Below are 18341 nucleotides of genomic sequence, written 5' to 3'. Positions count from 1 at the left end.
GCATAGAAAAAATTTGGACTTGGTGTTTAGAATTGACGTGAATGTTTAGGCTAACACACATTTGGATTTGGTGCTTAAAATGAATTCACACACTCTTGAATGCCCTAAAGTAAATTGACTTTATTTTTAGCATCTTTCATTTTCAACATTTTTGTTTATGCACACTCGCCTTACTTTCTTGTTGACGAATCCATATTTTTTATTTACGTTGACGCCATTTCAAGTTGGAAAGAACATTTTATGTTGTAAACACGTACATACATAATAATTACACACGCACACACACGCACACACACACACACACACACACATAATGGAAATATCATATCAAAATAATTGAGTTGGAAGAAACACATAAAAAGTGTAAAATATACTAAAAAGGAATAAATATCATACAAGAAAGAGCCACCAAATAATTTATTTTTTAAAGTCATAAAAGTAATAAATTATTTTTTCTTTATGTTTTTAAATAAATAATGATATCATAGATTCTACCAAACATATGAAAGCATACCTATCCATTAATTGTTCTTTTGGAGGGGTGGATAGAAGAGTGTTATTGAGCTTGTCTCCCCAAGGAATTCCACGAATAGAATATTGTTTCAACCATTTTCTAAATGCAACCACCAATGCATCTGCTTTTGTAGGCACATAACAAGTCTTTTCCCATTTCCCTTTTCCATCCTTGTAAAGTATGTGTTCCTGTATTAAGAAAAATTTACTTTTAACAATAAGTAAAAATAGAGATATTAAAATAATGAATTTGTAATCTAAGTAGAAAATATGTTAAATTTTTAAAAATATTTTTAAAGGAAAAACAATACTTTAATTGATGTATATTTATATTCTAAATTGGACATAGAACCTCTCATAAACTACAATGTGCTAGATAATTATTTTAATGTGACTAGTAATGTTGGTGTGACACACCCTCCAATACCATGTGAGCTAGGAGGAGACTAGATCTTATGACCTTGTGCTTTACCACTCAAATCTCTTTCCAATTGAGTCATAACACTGTTTTATGAAGTTGCATTAAAAAGGAGAAAAATATTATTTCTCTAAAGATGTGTTAAATAAATAAAAGAGAATTACTACTTTATTTTAAATATGAATTATTTAAAAACATTATCTTACATAAGATTCATTTTCTAAGTTATCATTGTTAGAATATTTAGAATAACTAAGAGTTGGGGTGAATCAATTATCCAAGGTCCAGATGTACCAATTAAATAATTAATCACTTTAATTAATTCAGATCTATGCATCCAATAGCTCAGCCACTATAGTAAATAATCAGCAACATAAACTTGCAGTCCATTGTCCTAATAATTACCAAACTTGCATAATGTAAAATATTAACAGTAAAACATCACAAATGACATCCACATAAGTCAACACTAGGATTTAACATGGAAACCCAATTTGGGAAAAACCATCAGTAACATGTCACCAATATTTCATTCTTATAAAGTTAGCTTTGTTATGATCCAACCCTGTTAAAGGCTACAAAAAACATTGTTAAATATGACCTTGTTAAAGGATTTAATCACCCTGTTAAGAGTGGCCTTGTTAGCAGTCTTAAGAATATTCCATTAGATTTCTATCTTGATTAAATGATTTATATATGACTATTAGGTCAACCTTGATTAAAGGATTTCAATACTGATACGTGGGTTAGAATGTAACAGTAGCTTTAATATGACAAATACAAATCACTTTGCAAATACAAATCATAGTTTGGTTCACATGTTGATCCACTAACTTTGCTTCATTGTCATCTCTGTGCCTAATCTTCTTGGCACTCCTTTAAGAAATCATAATTTAATTCTACACAATTCCTTTTAGCCTCTAGCTTAATTTTGCCAATCAATAACATCAACAACTATTCTAACCTATCTAGGTCTTCACCAATTTTGCTAACCTCCTTCTCTATCATGTTTATATTAGCCCTTATACATCCTTAAATAGGTAATTTTGATCTTTTACCACTTAGACACCATTGTAGATCTTAGTTTTTTGTTAGATTCATTGAATCCTTTAAAAACTTTGTCTCCTCTTTTCTCTTCTAGAAACTTCTCCAAACTTTTCCTTGAATTCTTAAATAGAAATTCCCAAACATAGCTTCCTTCAAATTAAATGCTCTAGATAATCCATCCTTATCTTCCACATGTTCTACATATTCCAAAAAACCAATTGTATCAACTAGAAATCATGATTTCCTCATAATTTATCAAATGTTGTCCATCGGCCAACACTATGTTCTATCCCTCTACCAACATTGTGTTGATGATTGGCACATATAATCTATTACTAAGAAACTTGCTACTTTAACCTAGCATTCATTGTTATTTTATTTTGATAAATTTATTCTCTTGCATAGGTAAGATGTACGGACAATCTTCATCCACATAAATAAATGTGTTGTAGTCTTCAATTTCTTTCTTGCATTCAACTTCGTTCTTTTATTCATATTCATCAACTTTCACATTTTCACTTTCAACAACTTTGTTAGTGTTAGAGTTCAAACACTTATAATATTTTCTCTTAGTGGAATATCCTAGGAATATGCTTTCATCACCCTTAGCTTCAAGTTTTATGTTTCTATTATCTTTAAGTATATAGCATTTTCTTCCAAAAAAATAAAAATACTTCACATTAGGTGCATACCCATACCAAAATTCAAAGGTTCTAACATTTGTACCTTTATTGACTTGTATTCTATTCAAAGTGTAGACTATTATACTTACAACTTCTCTCCAATATTTTTGTAACACATTCTTCTACATCATCAATCTTCTAGCATAGTCCATGATTGTTCTATTTCTCCTTTCAGTTATTACATTTTGGGGAGGGGTCCTAGGTGCTAACATTGGTCTTTTGATTCCTCTATAATTGCAAAATATATTGAATTCATTAGAGATAAACTATCCTCCTCTATCATATCTCAAGCACTTCAGACTCTTACCTATTTCATTTTCAACTATGGCCAAATACCACTTAAACAATTGAAAAGAATCATATTTTTCTTTAAGAAATATCATAGTCATCATTCTATAATAGTCATCAATAAATAGAATGAAATATTTATCTCTAAAATAGCTTTGTACTCCAATAGGTCCACATAGGTTAGTATGAACCATTTCCAAAATATCATTAGATGTGTATGTCTTTCTCTTGAAACTAGACTTTGTCATTTTTTCCAATTGATGTTGTTTACACATAGCATTATTAGGTTTATTCAATCTTGGTAACCCTCTTAGTTTTTTAATCTTACTAATGCTTACCAAATTATCAAAGTTCACATGAAATAACCTCTTATTCCATAACCATATATATTTATTTTGTGCAAACAAGCATGTCTCATAAAATAAATCTAGATAGAAAAAGTTACCTCTTATATAATCACCACTTCTAATCAGTTCACCAATGGCATCAAATATATTGGCATTCTTGTGATTGAATTCAACTTTGTATCCTATTTTGTTCAACTATGAAATACTCAATAAATTATAGTTAAGTCCTTCACCCCAAATAAATATTGTCACTTTTGATCTTATCAATCAATTGTATTGATCCTTTACCTTTCACAAGATGTGGTCATCATTACCAAACATAACACATCTAGCCTTATATGATTCCATGGTTTCAAATTTACTTTTATTACTAGTCATGTGATGTGAATAACCACTATAAATTATCCACCTATCACCTTTACTCACATATGAAATTAATGTAGTGTTCTCATTTTCATCAAAATCTTCTTTTATAGAAACATACACAACTTCTTCACCATTATTTTCAAACTTATTATGTGTTTCTTCTTCAGTAATTTAACAAGATTTCTTACCTTTTTCTTTGTAGTCCTTGTTTCTCTTATTGTCTTGGTCATCTCTTCTTCCTTTTTACTTCATCAAAATCTTCCATGCACCATGTAGGGAAGTTCTCTTTATTCAACTTTAGTACCTCCTTTTTGTACATCTTGATCTTTAGCTTCAAGTACCTTAAAACTTTTTTTTACAAGAACCAATGATTTGATACTAATTGTTAGTGTATTTAGAATAATTGAGAAGGGGGTTTAATCAGTTATCAAAGGTCTAGAAGTACCAATTGAATAATTTATCACTTCAACTAATCCTTATCTAAGCATCCAATAGCTCGGCCTCTATAGTAAATAATCAGTAACATAAACTTGAAACCTATTGTCCTAATGCTTATCAAACTTGTAGAATGTAAAATATTAATAGTAAAAAATTGCAAATGATGTCCACACAAGATGACACTATGATTTAACATGGAAACCTAATTTCATAAAAGCCTCTAGTAACATGTTGCTAATCTTTTAGTCTTCTAAAGTGAGCTCTGTCAGGAGCCAACCCTGTTAAAGGTTACAAAACAAATTATTAAATTTAACCTTGATAAATTATTTAATCACCCTATTAGGAGTGTCCTTGTTAGAGGTCTTAAGAACATTCCATTATAATTTCACCCTAATTAAAGGATTTATATATGACTATTAGATCAACCTTGACTAAAGGATTTCAATATTGATACAATGGTTAGAAAGTAATAGTAGGTTTGATCTGACAAATACAACTCACTTTGCAAATATAGATCATGGTCTAATCCACTGAATAGACTTCATTGTCATCTCTATCTTTGATCTACTTGGCACTCCTTCAAGCAATCACACTTTGACTCTTCACAACTCTTTTAGCCTCTAGCTTAGTTTTTCCAATCAATACCATTAACAACTCTTCCAACCTCTTTAGGCCTTCACAAGTTTTTGTAACCTCTCCTTGATGTTTTTTTCATTAGCACTCATGCCATCTTAAATAGGTGATTCTAATTTTTTCCCTCTTAAACACCACTGTAGATCTTAGATTTTGGTTAGATTCATCGAATCTTTCCAATATTTCATCTCCTCTTTTCTCTTCTAGAAACTTCTCCAAACTTTTCCTTGAATTCTTGCATAAAAATGCTCAAACACATTTTCCCTTGAATTAAATGCTCTAGGTCATCCATCCTTATCTTCAACATATTTTGAATATTCCATGAAATCAACTATGTGAACTAGAAATATTGATTTTCTCATAATTCATCAAATGTTGTCCCTCATCCAACATTGTGTTCTAACACTGGTCACTACTAACATTTCTGTTTGGCACATATACTGATGGTTAGTCAATAATAATGCACAATCGACACTAAATTTTCTTATCTTATACTAGTGCTCAGTTGGCACTAGCATCACTTGGTATAAACTTCAAGTTTCGTAGTCTTCTATTCTTTTTCTTAGTCAAGCCTATATGTGGTCAATCTTTGATTATTTCTTCAAGGGTTTAGTACAACTATTTTCTTTACTTGTAGCATGATTTAAAAAATCACTTTATCTTGTCAAAGTTTAACTAATCAAGTACCCATTGTAATTCCTCTCAAAACTCTACCTTTTCTCTAAATACTTTTGTTATGTCCATCTTCTCAAATCCTTGTCATCAATAATCTTGATATGGCACTCAAATCATATACCAAATTATCTTACCAATTAGGTTTGACATCAATGACAACATAACAATTATCTCAATTGTAGTTTCCAACAATAATATAGTTTTAAAATTTATTTTATTATTAAATTTATTTTTCTTTATAATGAAATAACAAAATTTGATTTTTTTAATGTTTATTTTCATTTTTATAAAATTAGATTTATTATACACTTCTAAGAAATTGATAGGGAGAGTAGGGATGAACTAATCACAAGTTCATGCTTCACATTTTCCTTTGAGACCTAAGGTGTCTTACTAGATCACCAAATTGACCTATAGGATCCCTATTAACCAAAAATCCCCCAATCCTAAGCCCTAATCTACTATCTTGATCAATCTTCACTTCTTGTCATCTGCTAGGTTCCCACACTAGATGGAGGGTACTCAAGGTCTTTCAACTGAACTAGGTCTTTTTGACCATTCTTCACACTCAACTTGTAGGGTCATGGAGGAGATTCAAGACTTTTAAATACACTTCTTTTGTATTCCAAAACAGCTCACTGTGGTTGCACTTCTTACCGATTTCACACTTTTCCTTCAAAATAGAGCTACAAGAAAGAGCCCCAATTAGCCCTCATGTTCCTATAAATTAGGAATTTCTTCAAATTTTCTCCACTAAAAAATCCAAATTTTCTTCATAAACCTTTATTAATATCATGAGTACTTTCATATTTTCAAGGTTTTAAACCTCAAAACTATCATACAATATCTATGCTGCATTTGAGGGTTTTAAGGGTTTTCAAGGCCAACCTATTGTTTGAGTTTGCTAAGTTCCTTAATGGATTGGTGGAACCTTTTCTTTCTACCCAAATGACCTTATCATACTCCCCTTCAACCTCCATGTTCACTCTTCTAGAAATCTTCACAACCCTATTGTCTTGGTGCTTTGTAATGTCCAATTTCCCTAGTTGGGCATGCTTTGGCTCACCTAGGGCAAGAGCTCAAAATTTCATCCCAAGATTTTGAGGGCCCTTGCTTCTACCAAGTTGAAGTACATATGTACACTCACTATCCCCAAGACGTCATAGTATTTCTACAATGGGATAGTGAGTTACATCATTTCTAATGCAAATGGATTAGAACAGGACAATAGACTGGCAATAAAGAAGAGACTTTACAAGCAATGAAAAATGAAACAAACACAACTACTCTATTGAACCATAAATTTCCTAAATAAGAATATCTATAGTATTCAAGTGGTACATAAATCAAACTAACTCTCAAAAGCTTTCATTACTCTCAAATTTTTCTTCTTACAATAAAAAAAAAACATTCCAGCATATAGTCCATACACTGACACAACCAACTAGAAACTTTATGGTTTTAGAAGATTAAATAGGCCCTCTTAGGTCATTCTCCTTCCCATTTAGGTCTTCTATAAGCCTCCTTTATGTTTGGAATGGTAATCAACAACTTTTTGTTGAATTGCAACATTTCTTGCATAGCAACTTTTGCATTTTTTCTTGTTTTCAATTTGTAACATCTTCTTCTTGCTAATTTGTCCATCCCTTAGATTTTCCATGCTAGGTACCCTTCTCTAGGCTAGAGACCTATGTTAGGACTCCAACAATAGGGAATCCCTTAAGTTCTATGTTATTTATTGCTATACACCAAGGAATGCCTTGATTCTAAGGTCATTTAGTAACTTCCTACACCCTACTTATTGTTGCCAAAACACACCTAGGTCCTTACACCCTTGTTCTACTTGCAAAGGTTCTCTTGGAGCACATTGCAAAAAAATTTAAAATGGTGAGGGCCTTATGTTTCAAGGTGCCCCTACACCATACTCCCCACCAAAGAAGCTAAGTCCCTTCTAGAGGCAAAAGGTGGAGATCTATACTATGAAGCTTGAACTAATTCTTTGGGTTCCATGTAGCCTCTGAGTCTATTTTTCCTTACCATTTGACAAGGTGTTCTTTGTATGTGCCATGTCTAGTTTTGGTATGAATCCAAGAGTCCAATATCCTCTCTGCTTAAAGCTTTGGCTTAGGGGGAAAAGTTGTTGTTTGAGCATCCTTCTGAGGTTCCTCCACATGTTGATCCACCTCAGTAAGAGGTCCTTTATATATGACTAAGTCTGCTACATTGAAGATGGAAAAAATGGCTAGATCATCTGGTAGCCCAACCTTGTAAGCATTTTTCCCATACTTTGCCAGTATAGGACATGGCCCAAGACTTCTCATTTGTAACTTTGTTGAGGTCCCCTTTTCCATTCTTTCTTTGTTTAGGTGAACCATGACCAAGTCTCCTACACCAAATTGTACTTCTCTCTTCTTGAGATCAGCTTTGTCCTTGATCTTCTTAGTGTTATCAATGAGGTACTTTTTTACTTGCTCATGCACTTCCTTTATGGATTAACTGAAATCTTTAGCATAACAACTATTAGGTACTTGATCATCTAGGTTTCTCAATTCACATACACCCCTAGGATGTATCCCATTTACAATTGTTTTCACAAAGGTTTGCACCCTTGTCCAAAGTTTTTACCTAAGGACAACCTTGTGAAACATGGAAACAACCTTCAAGCTATGGGACTTGAACTGTGAGGTTGAGTCTCTGGAGAAGGTCAGCTTCCTTTACTATCAGGGTGCACCTAACTACTCTTGGAGAGGAAAAGGGAGAAGGAATGCGTGAAAGAAAATATACCTACTCTAACCTAAGGGGTTTATGCACCAAAATAGAGTGTTCAAACCAATCTTTTTCCATACATGCACTTTTGAAACATCATGAGACCAAAAGATATACACAATTAGACTTGCTTTAATCTAACAATCACATGCAGATTAGAAAACCCAAATGAATGACACAAGGAAAGAGAGGATTCACTTATATACCATTCATAGCCCAAAAGAGATATAGTCATGCAAGATTTCAAATATCTACAATACACCAATGAGAGGGAAATAGTTCTTGCACTTTACATCAATGGTTGAAGGAGATAAGGTAGAATTTCATACAGTTTAGAGACAAAGGGAATTTATAGTGAAATTGTAGAGCAATATCAGAGAAGTTAGAGAAGAGTCGACCAGAACAAAATCTACAAAAATTGCCTTTATAGTTCAAGCATAATTGAGATATTTTCTCTAAAGTTACTCCACAACCACTACCATTAAGTCTCGATAAGGATCTGGAGAAAATCTAATTTGGGTACAAATTTAGATACAATGAAACCTGATATTTAGTTGAAATAGGGCTCTGATAGAAACAACCTTTAAACCATTCTGACCAAGTAGGTGGATGAACTAAGGTAGTGGAGTGTTCTCTTGCTATTTACTAGACTCAACATTCATTTGAGAGTGGTTAACATTGATCATGAGAATCAAATCATGCAACAAAACGTGATCTCCTTTATTTTTGGCTCATGAATTAGCAAAGTTAGAAAGTCAACCGAACTCTACCACCAGGATGAGCCATGTGGGCCAATAGTCTTTCAATTTTCTACCACCTCGCAAAGTCTTATTGAGTTTTACCACATCTTCATAACTAATTGTACCACATCCTCAAGACCCTGACTGTGGCGGTCACATAACTGCTAGCCTCTAACTATTAATGCCTTAGCTAGGCCCACTAGGTCATGTGTCCTTCAAGTGCTTCCTTGTAATGTTTAATTTCCTCACATCTTCATATTGTGGGAAAGTATTGATCGTTGATCTCTCCAAGATCAACAATTGTGAAGATCCTCATTACACTGCGCCTGCCCCACTAAAATTTTTGGGCCCACGAACACTCAACATCTGACTTAGCATGACCTAGCACCACCTTGACATCCAGCTGTGGCATAAGGAATAGACCTGACCCCACAAGGACACAAGGTAGGTAGGCACATGCTCACATTCCTTAACATCCCTGCATCTTCTTATTGCAGGAAAGTGTCAGCCCTTGATCTGTTTGCATCAAATGGTTGATCTTTCTACTCAATAGAATATCACCTTTTCAAACCCATGTGTTCTAACAAGTGCCATGACAAAAATTATTTATTTCTCCTAAGAAGAGTGGGCCCCTGACATCACACTAGGCCATGCATCACAAGGGTGCATACCTACATTATTTAATTTCCTTGCAACTCCTTATTGTGGGCATGTGCCAGCCATTGATCCTTGAAGATCTAACAGTGGAAGGTATAACTGGGAACATGTGACATCACTGCAACTTTAAATTTTATTCCTTTGGGCCCATGAGAACACATGGAAACCTAGTGCTTTCCCACATTGTCGGGAAGTTTGACAAAACACAAAATGCAAAAAAGCGAGCACTAACCAGAATTCCAACTGGATTGATACCTCTTCCCTCTATGGACCACAAAAGAAGATGAACCCACCTGCCATATGTCATGAAGGAGCTTCCCCACAATGTTTAATGGTTGTTTGTTTTGAAAATGCGAGAAAGTGCCCACCTTAAATCACCAAAGATCTGACGGCACAAAAATTTGTAGGAAAATAGAAAGTCAAATCTTTTTTTTTTTTGTATTTCCCAGGCATTTAAATAATAGTAAAGATGGTAAGTGGCCATTGGGAGGTCTCAAGTGTTTGAATTCAAATTTTGGTGAGGGAAAAAATAGGTAAAAACAATCTCAAAGGGACTCTTGCTTGTAGTTCTATTAATGTTGTCATTATAAGAAAACTCTACTTGGTGGAGGACTAAATCCCATGTCAAACCATACTCCTTGTTTAAGCATCTTAACAAGTTTCAAAGTATCCTACTGACTAATTCAGTCTAACCATCATTTTGAGGATGGTAGGCTTAACTAAAGGATAAATTGGTACCTAGTATTTTCCATAAGGACCTCCAAAAATGTCCCATAAATTTTCTATCCTTGTCAAATACAATGCTTGTTGGTAAACCATGAATCCACACAACTTCCTTGAAAAACAAGTAAGCAATATGACTTGCATCATGGGTGAACTTGCATGGAATAAAATGACTCATTTTTCTTAATTTGTCCACTACTACATAGATGCTATAAAGAGGTAAACCAACCACAAAATCCATACTTACACATTCTCATGGTCTACTTGGTATTGGGAGAGGCTAATAAAGTCCTACATTTGTAGAAGTCCCCTTTTCACTTTGACATATGATGCATTGCTCAACATAAACTTTGACATCTCTTTGCATTTTAGGCCAATAGTAGCACCTTTGAACCAATTTCAAGGTCTTATTTAAGCCAAAATGGCCACTCAAACTCCCATTATTTTTTCTTGAATGAGGTTCTTGCTCATGGAACCTTTTGGCACACATAATTGTCCTCCTTTGAAGAATACCCCATTCTGCAATGTATAGTCTACAAACTCACCATGAAAGTGATTTAGGTGCTCTTGACACACCTTGTATGCTATTGCAAAATCTCCATCAGTTTGGTAGAGTTATTTGAAATTATCCAACCCTATGCTTCTTACTTGGATTTCTTGAATAGTGAGTAGCCTTCTACTCATTTGAAGCATCTACTTCTTTATTGAGTTGCCCCTTCTTCTATTTTGTGGTGAAAGTATAAGATTTTAAATACTCCACCCACTTGACATGTCTATGCCTTAGTTTGTCTTGGGACTTGAGGAAACTCAAAGCTTAATTATCAGTGAACACTACAAACTCCTTGTGCAAGAGATAATGCCTCTATTTTCTAAGGGATTAAACAAGTGCATAAAGTTCCAAATCATAGGAAGAGTACTTTTTTTTTTCTAAATTTAGCTTTTCACTAAAGAAAGCCACTAGTCTATTGCTTTGACTTAAGGCTCCTCCCACTATTATATATTACTAGCATCACATTCTACAACAAAAGGTTCATTAAAAGTAGGTAACCTTAGGATAGGCTTGGTAGTTACCTATCTCTTTAATGTCTCAAATCCCTTATTTGTTTCTAGTGTCCACACAAACTTGGTCTTTATTCCACCCTTGATAGTATCCATCATGGAAGCACATATCCCACTGAAGTTTCTAATGAACTTTCTATAGTATTGAGCTAGGACATGGAAAATCCTCACTTCACTAGCATTTTTGGGATTTGGCCAACTCAATAGTGCTGCAACTTTGTCTTCATCCATTTTAAGATCTCCTTGAGGTAGAACAAAGCCTAAATAGACTAGTTCCTGCTTCATGAAATCATACTTGTCTAGATTGATGGTTAGGTGTTCTTCTTTCAACTTAGACAATAAAATTCTAATATTCTCTAAGTGTTCCTCCTTACTCATGCTTAAAATTAATATATCATCTAAGTATACTACCAAAAACTTACCTGTGAATTTTTTCAACACCTCATTCATGAGCCTCATGAACATACTTGGAGCATTGGAAAGGCCAAATGGCATGACTATCCATTCATAGAGTCCTTCATTGGTTTTAAAAGTTATTTTTCACTCATCTCCCTCTTTTATTCTTATCTGATGATAGCCACTTTTAAGGTTTATCTTGGTGTAGTACTTAGCCCCTCCTAGGCAATCCATTAAGTCCTCAATCCTAGGTATGGGAAACCTATATCAGATTGTGATATTGTTTATGGATCTAGAGTCTATGCATAACCTCCATGTTCCTCCTTTTTTAGGTGCCAAAATAGTAGGAACATCACATGGGTTGGTACTCTTCCTTATCAACCCTTTATCCATCAACTCTTGTACTTTCTTTGCAACTTCCCTATTTTGTTCAGGAGTTAGCTTGTAAGGTGCCTTATTTGGAAGAGATGCCTCTAGAGCCAAGTCTATTTTATGGTTGAATTCTCTTTAAGGTGGTAGGATTTTAGGTGTTCCATCTAATATAATACTTTTGAATTCATCCAAAATCTATTGTACCTCATGAGGTATGTCCTCCTTAGTCTCTCTTCCTTCTTTGGGTTTCACCACAATAGCATAACCCACTCCTTCTTCTTGGTCAAGAGTTTTCATGAACTCTTTCCCTTTCAACATCAGCACATTAGGTCCACTCCCTTGATTATCTAATTCAAGTAGTGATTGAATTTTATAACTCACCCCATTCTTTTTAAAGGTGTAAGAGTTGAGCTCACCATTATGTATGGCTTTCTATCAAACTACCATGGCCTACCTAATAATAGGTGACAGGCATCCATGGGCAAAACATCACATAAAATCTTGTCTTTATATCCTCTTATGGTGCACTCAATCCATGCCTTCTCATTCACCAAAATATGTTTCTCCTTGTTTAGCTAGGTGACCTTGTTAGGAGTGCTCTAAGGTATTTTAGGAATCTTGAGTTTAGCTATGGCCTCTTCTAAAATTATGTTATCAATAGACCCTAAGTCTATGATAACTTTGAAAACCTTCCTCATAATCTTACATCTCACCCTAAAGAGTGATCTTCTTTTCTTGGGCTCTCCTTTGACTAGTTCTTTAATTAGGAACCTTTTTATTATTAAGTTCTCACCACTTTCGAAATCCAACTAGATATTAGGTGAGTTCACACTTGAAGCATCTTCATGAATGTATGCTATCTTATTTTATCCTTGTGATGGTGTTCCCTTTTTAGGACACCTATAGATAGGGTGTCCAAGTTTTTGACAGTGGTAACACTTCATTGTAGAAAAGTAGGATGGTCTCGTTCCTCCTGATGATCTACCTCTGCCTCTACCTCTACTTGAACTAACTCTTTGACTAGTTTCTCCACATTGTTCAGTCAGCTTGGATTCACCTTAGGACCTACTATCATTGCTCCTACCTCCATAGCTTCCCCTATATCCTCTCTTATCTTTACATCTTCCTCTATTCTTTGAGGTACAGTCTTGCTTTCTATTGGTCTAATTTTTCACAGTATAGAAAAAGTCTAAAATTTTGGTGAAAAATCAATTTAGGTCTTTGCATTTTGTAGACTAGGATTTTCATTCCTCATAATTTTCATAATTTTAGGATACCTTAGTCATGCCCTGATTCATGTGTTGTTGAAATCTATTAAATTATCAAGGTTTGTCTATCAACACAACCATTATAATACCTTAAGTGAATCCTAAGTCTCCTGTGTTTAAAAAAAAAAAAACTCAGGCATGAATTTGAAAAAAAAAAGTTTTCAAATATTCCCTTATGTTCTTTAGATTTTGTGCCCTACATCTCTTTTCCTTTTAAGGAGCACCACCCGATAATGAAAAGATCAAGGGCTATCACTTTGTCGTTATGGTAAGATGTGAGTTAAGTAACCATCATGACATAGCGACTGCCGTCAAAATAAGCTATAGTGCTTGGATAAATGGAGGTAGTGACTGGAAAAATTTCACGTTGGTTTTTAATCTCGTGAACTTTTTTTTGCTCCTTGAGCTAGAAAAGTAATTGGGGATCCTAGGAATATTTTAGGCTTTGGTACTCATGTCTTCCTCGTCCAAAAGTTCAAGTTTCTTGCTAATAGTGAGGTAGCAATCAACCTAGAAACCCATGTCAAGATAGTCATCAAACTTCCCAGTGGTCATTAAGAGTCCCAAGTGGTATCATAAATGGTGATATCATTTTTGTGTCAGAACTACTAAGTGGGTAGCTGTGATGTGACATGCTTTTTTTTTTTGACATTGAGTTTTGTTAAGTCACCAAAGCTTGCTACCTTGCTAATCAAAAAATCTAGGCCTCTCACCATTAGCAATATGGCGAGTTGCCATGAAATGAGCATATAGTGGAACCCAAGCAATGTGGAAAGATGACTAGAATTAGAATATTATTTTTTCTTTTGCCAGTTGTGCAAAATTTATCACGTCATCAGTTTTCTAGACCTGCCCCCCATTCATAAAATGTAGGAGGGATTTTGATCGTCAGATCAAGCTAAGATCAATGATTCTCGCTATCTCACCATGAAAAAGAAGTGTGTGGTTTACTCCATGCAAGATAACAAATATGGGACCCACCTCATCTTAAGAAGTTTGTGCAATTTCTTTACCCTTGGATTGATCTTAGATCAACAACTGTCACTATCTTGCTATGGAAAGTTTCTCGGAGGATATGTACAATAAGATAGTGAATATGGGGCCCACCACTATTCTTTTGAGTAATGCAGTTGTGTGTCATCCACATGATTTAGATCAAATCAATAGTTATTGTTACTTTGCTATGGCAAGGTGCTCATTCCATTATGTATAGTGAGGTAGTGACTTGTCGACACGTGTCCTAAGTTGCCAGTGGGTCCAAACGGAGATGCCACCAGGAAGGGAGCTATATACATGGTAGCCATTGATAAGGTGCCTAAGCCCAAAAATGTGAAAGGAATACAGTTTTCTTTGGGAAAGTTAATTTTCTAAGGAAGTTTGTTACAAATTTTGCTGAAATTAGTAGACCTATTTCTAAAATGCTCAAAAAAGGAGCTACTATTGACTGGAATGGAGAACCTTCATAGTGATTTCAAGATATTAAGACTACCATAAAAAATGCCCTAGTCCTCAGAACCCCAGATTATGCAAAGCCTATGCACATTTTTTCTTTTGCTTCCTTTCACACTATAGTCGTAGTCTTGTTGCAGAAAAATGAAGAAGGATATGAACAACCCATTTCTTTTTTCAGTAAGTCACTGCAGCTTGCTGAATTGAAATATGACATAAATTAAAAACAAGCATATACTTTAGTAAAGGCTATTAAGGCTTTCAGATGATACTTGATAGGTGCTACTATCATTGCATTTGTGCCTAGTGCTATTGTCAAAGACATATTTTCTCAGCAAGAAGTGTCAGGAAGAAGGTGTAGACGGATCAATAAGATCAAAGAATTCAATATTGAAATACAGATAACTAAGTTGGTAAGAGGTCAAGGTTTGGCTAAACTCATGGCTGAATCTAATTTGGATGCCAATCAGATAAATGTGGTAGTTGATGACCTCAGATCCAACTTATGTGACATGGATCATTGTGATTGGTATATAAATGTTATCTATTATCTTCAACACATGGAAGCTCCTTCCCATTTGACAGAAAATGAAAAAAGGAATACTAAATTGCAAGCCATCAAATACATAATTATCAAAGGTGGTCTATGGTGGAGAAATTTTGAGGGAGTGTTACTGAAATGTATTGATCAAGAAAAGGAAAAAGAAGTTTTAAATGAAATGCATGCTGGAGTTTGTGTAGGACACTATATGGCTAAGACCACTGCACATAAGGTGATGAGAGTTGGATTTTGGTGGCCTTCTCTTTTCAAGGATGCTTAAATCATGATTATAAAATGTGATGCTTGTCAAAGATTTGCTGGAAAACTAAAATTCTTAGGTCATACTCCAGTAAAGCATGTTGAGGTCAAAGCACCTTTTCAACAATGGGGTATGGATTTCATATGTGAAATTTCTCCCAAATCTAGCACTGGCTATTCCTGGATCTTAGTTGCTATTAACTATTTTACAAAGTGGGTAGAAGCAATCCCCACAAGGAATACGACAAGTAAAGTTGTCAACAATTTCTTGCTAAATAACATTATTTCTAGATTTGGTTGTCCTCAAAAAATTGTAACAAATAATGCAATGTGTTTTATGTCTGAAGAATTCAAGAAATTCTGTGACAAATATGGAATCACTAGATCAACATCTTCCCCATAACATCCACAAGTAAATGGACAAGCTGAGTCCACAAATAAGAGTTTGTTGAAAATAATAAATAGGACATTGGATGATAATAAGAAACTCTGGGATTCTAAATTGCAATTAGCCATATGGGTTGATAGGGTGACTATTAAAAAGGCTATTGGTGTGGCACCATTTGATCTGGTATATGGAATTCAGGCCAGGATGTCTCAGAACAACTTGGTAGGACTCTATAATTACATTTAGTTATATGATGAAGATATTACAAATGACATGCAAGAAAGGCTAGATGAACTTGTAGGATTAGTAGAAACTAGAAAGGAAACATCTCTCCATAACCAAAGGTTGTAACTGCAAGTTAAGACACTCTATGATAAAAGGACAGTAAGCAAAAAGTTTGAAGATGGAGAACTAGTCTTAATGTGGAATGTCGGAATGGAGGATAAAGGAAAAGATGGAAAATTTGATCCTATCTAGTTAGGCCCTTATTCGATTCAAAATACTTGGGGTGAGGATTCTTATGTTCTCAAAGATCTATCAGACAATATTCTTGAACTCCTAGTTCATGGATAGTTCTTAAAGAGGTATTTTTCTTGAAAAATACTTATTTTCTCCATGAACAGTAGTCTAGGTTTCCTTGTACATTCTGTATAATCTTTGTGTCTTCTGTACAGTCCCTGTATATTCTTCTATTCTACATTTTTTCTCTCTCTAAGTTGTTAGAGTTTTTAAGGTCAAGCTTGTGGTCTGCCTCTCCCAGAAATTTTGAGCCCTCATTTGAATCCAAAGAATTTAGTGTACCCAAATAGAGCCACTGTTGGTTTGAATTTTTGCATGATAAAATTCCTTTTTTGACATATAAAAATTTAGATTGTGTCCATTAATGGTGAATAGGGTTTATGGTCTTTGGTCATCCAGATTTGTTAACCTTTGAAAAAATTCATTAAAACCCTTTGTCTCATTCCTTTTGTAATTTTTGGGCGTGAAACCCTTTTAAAATTTGGGTGAATATTTCCTTTTCTTTTGAATTTTTCTCACACCCTCAAGTAACCTTTCCTCTCAAGTTCCTCACCATCTGATTTGAATAGATCTACTGCTATCGCTACCTTGCAATGAAGAGTTGAGCACTTTTTATACATAGCGAGGTAGCGAGTGCCAAAAAGTTTCTAAAATGGGACCATAAAATGATTTCACAGCGGTCGGGGATTTGTTTTTTGGCCAACTTTTCAATCACATGCACCTTGAAAGTACCATCAAAATAGGAAAGGGACCCAATAGAAGCAGCCAGAAGTCAGCACTGAAATAAAGGTATTTCTGATGCCTCGCTACCTTGCTATCGAAAAAAATAAGCATCTTGCCATTAGCAAAGTAGTGAGGTGCCATCAAATCAAAGACACGGTGGCCTCCAAGTTTCTCGGTAATCATAGTCTATCTAGGTGGCATGATGAGTAATAATTGTTATTGTCAAAAATAGTTAGTAGGGATCATGGTGATTTGGTGGGTTTTTATTTTTTCCAGCACCGAGTTTTATTAAAGTCACTAGAGCTCGCTACCTCGCTATCAGAAAATTTTGACATCTCGCCATTAGCAAAGTAGTGAGGCACTATAAAAAGAACAACCAGTGGGACCTTAAGCAATGTGGAAAGGTGACTAGGATTTACAGGTAAGGTCTTGTTGGTTACCAACAGTGCAAATTTTCCTACGTCACCAATTCCCCAGACCCAAGCCCCATCCATAAAGTGTATAAGGGATTTTGATCGTCAGATCAAACTAGAATCAACAGTCCTCGCTATCTCACTATGGAAAGTTGCAAGTTGTTTAGTCTATGCAGCATAGTGAGTATGGGACCCACCACTTCTTCAAGGTACTTTATGCAGTTTCCTTATCTTTGATTTGATCTCAAATCAATGGTCATCGTTATCTTGCCATTAAGAGTTGCTCAAAGGATATGTATAGCGAGATAGCGAATAAGGGCCCACCACTATTCTTCTAAGCAATGCAGTAATTTTTCATCCACAAGATCAAGATTGAATCAATGGTTGTCATTGCTTCACTATGGCAAGGTGCTCATTCTTTATGTATAGCGAAGTAGCGACCTATTGACATGTGTCCTCAGTTTCCAGTGGGTCGAGATGAAAGTGCCATCAAGGAAGGAGCTGTGTACATGGGCAATTTTCATTGGATTGACTAGCCAACTTTTTGAGTGGGATGCCAAGTTGTCTTTCTCTGTATCCCATGATCGTAGGATTTTTAAAGATCGACGGTGTAGATTTAAACGTAGAAGATGGTGCCACTATGTGTATTAATTAGACATGA

At 34.8% G+C, this 18341-nt stretch overlaps 1 protein-coding gene across 1 annotated transcript in view; it reads right to left on the bottom strand.

Annotated features, from left to right (window-relative positions):
• Window positions 1–18341, bottom strand: part of LOC149541155 (protochlorophyllide-dependent translocon component 52, chloroplastic-like) — a 399465-nt gene that overhangs the window by 90970 nt on the left and 290154 nt on the right. Inside the window, exon 6 of the mRNA XM_089802144.1 lies at window positions 515–702. Coding sequence (XP_089658270.1) covers window positions 515–702 — 188 coding nt within the window. The remainder of the gene's footprint in view (window positions 1–514; window positions 703–18341) is intronic.

Source organism: Cupressus sempervirens, chromosome 9 (genome assembly GCF_028749045.1).
Source record: "Cupressus sempervirens isolate cs-2001-9-10 chromosome 9, ASM2874904v1, whole genome shotgun sequence".
Classification (NCBI taxonomy): Eukaryota; Viridiplantae; Streptophyta; class Pinopsida; order Cupressales; family Cupressaceae; genus Cupressus; species Cupressus sempervirens.
This window is presented reverse-complemented; position numbering and strand designations above follow the sequence as displayed.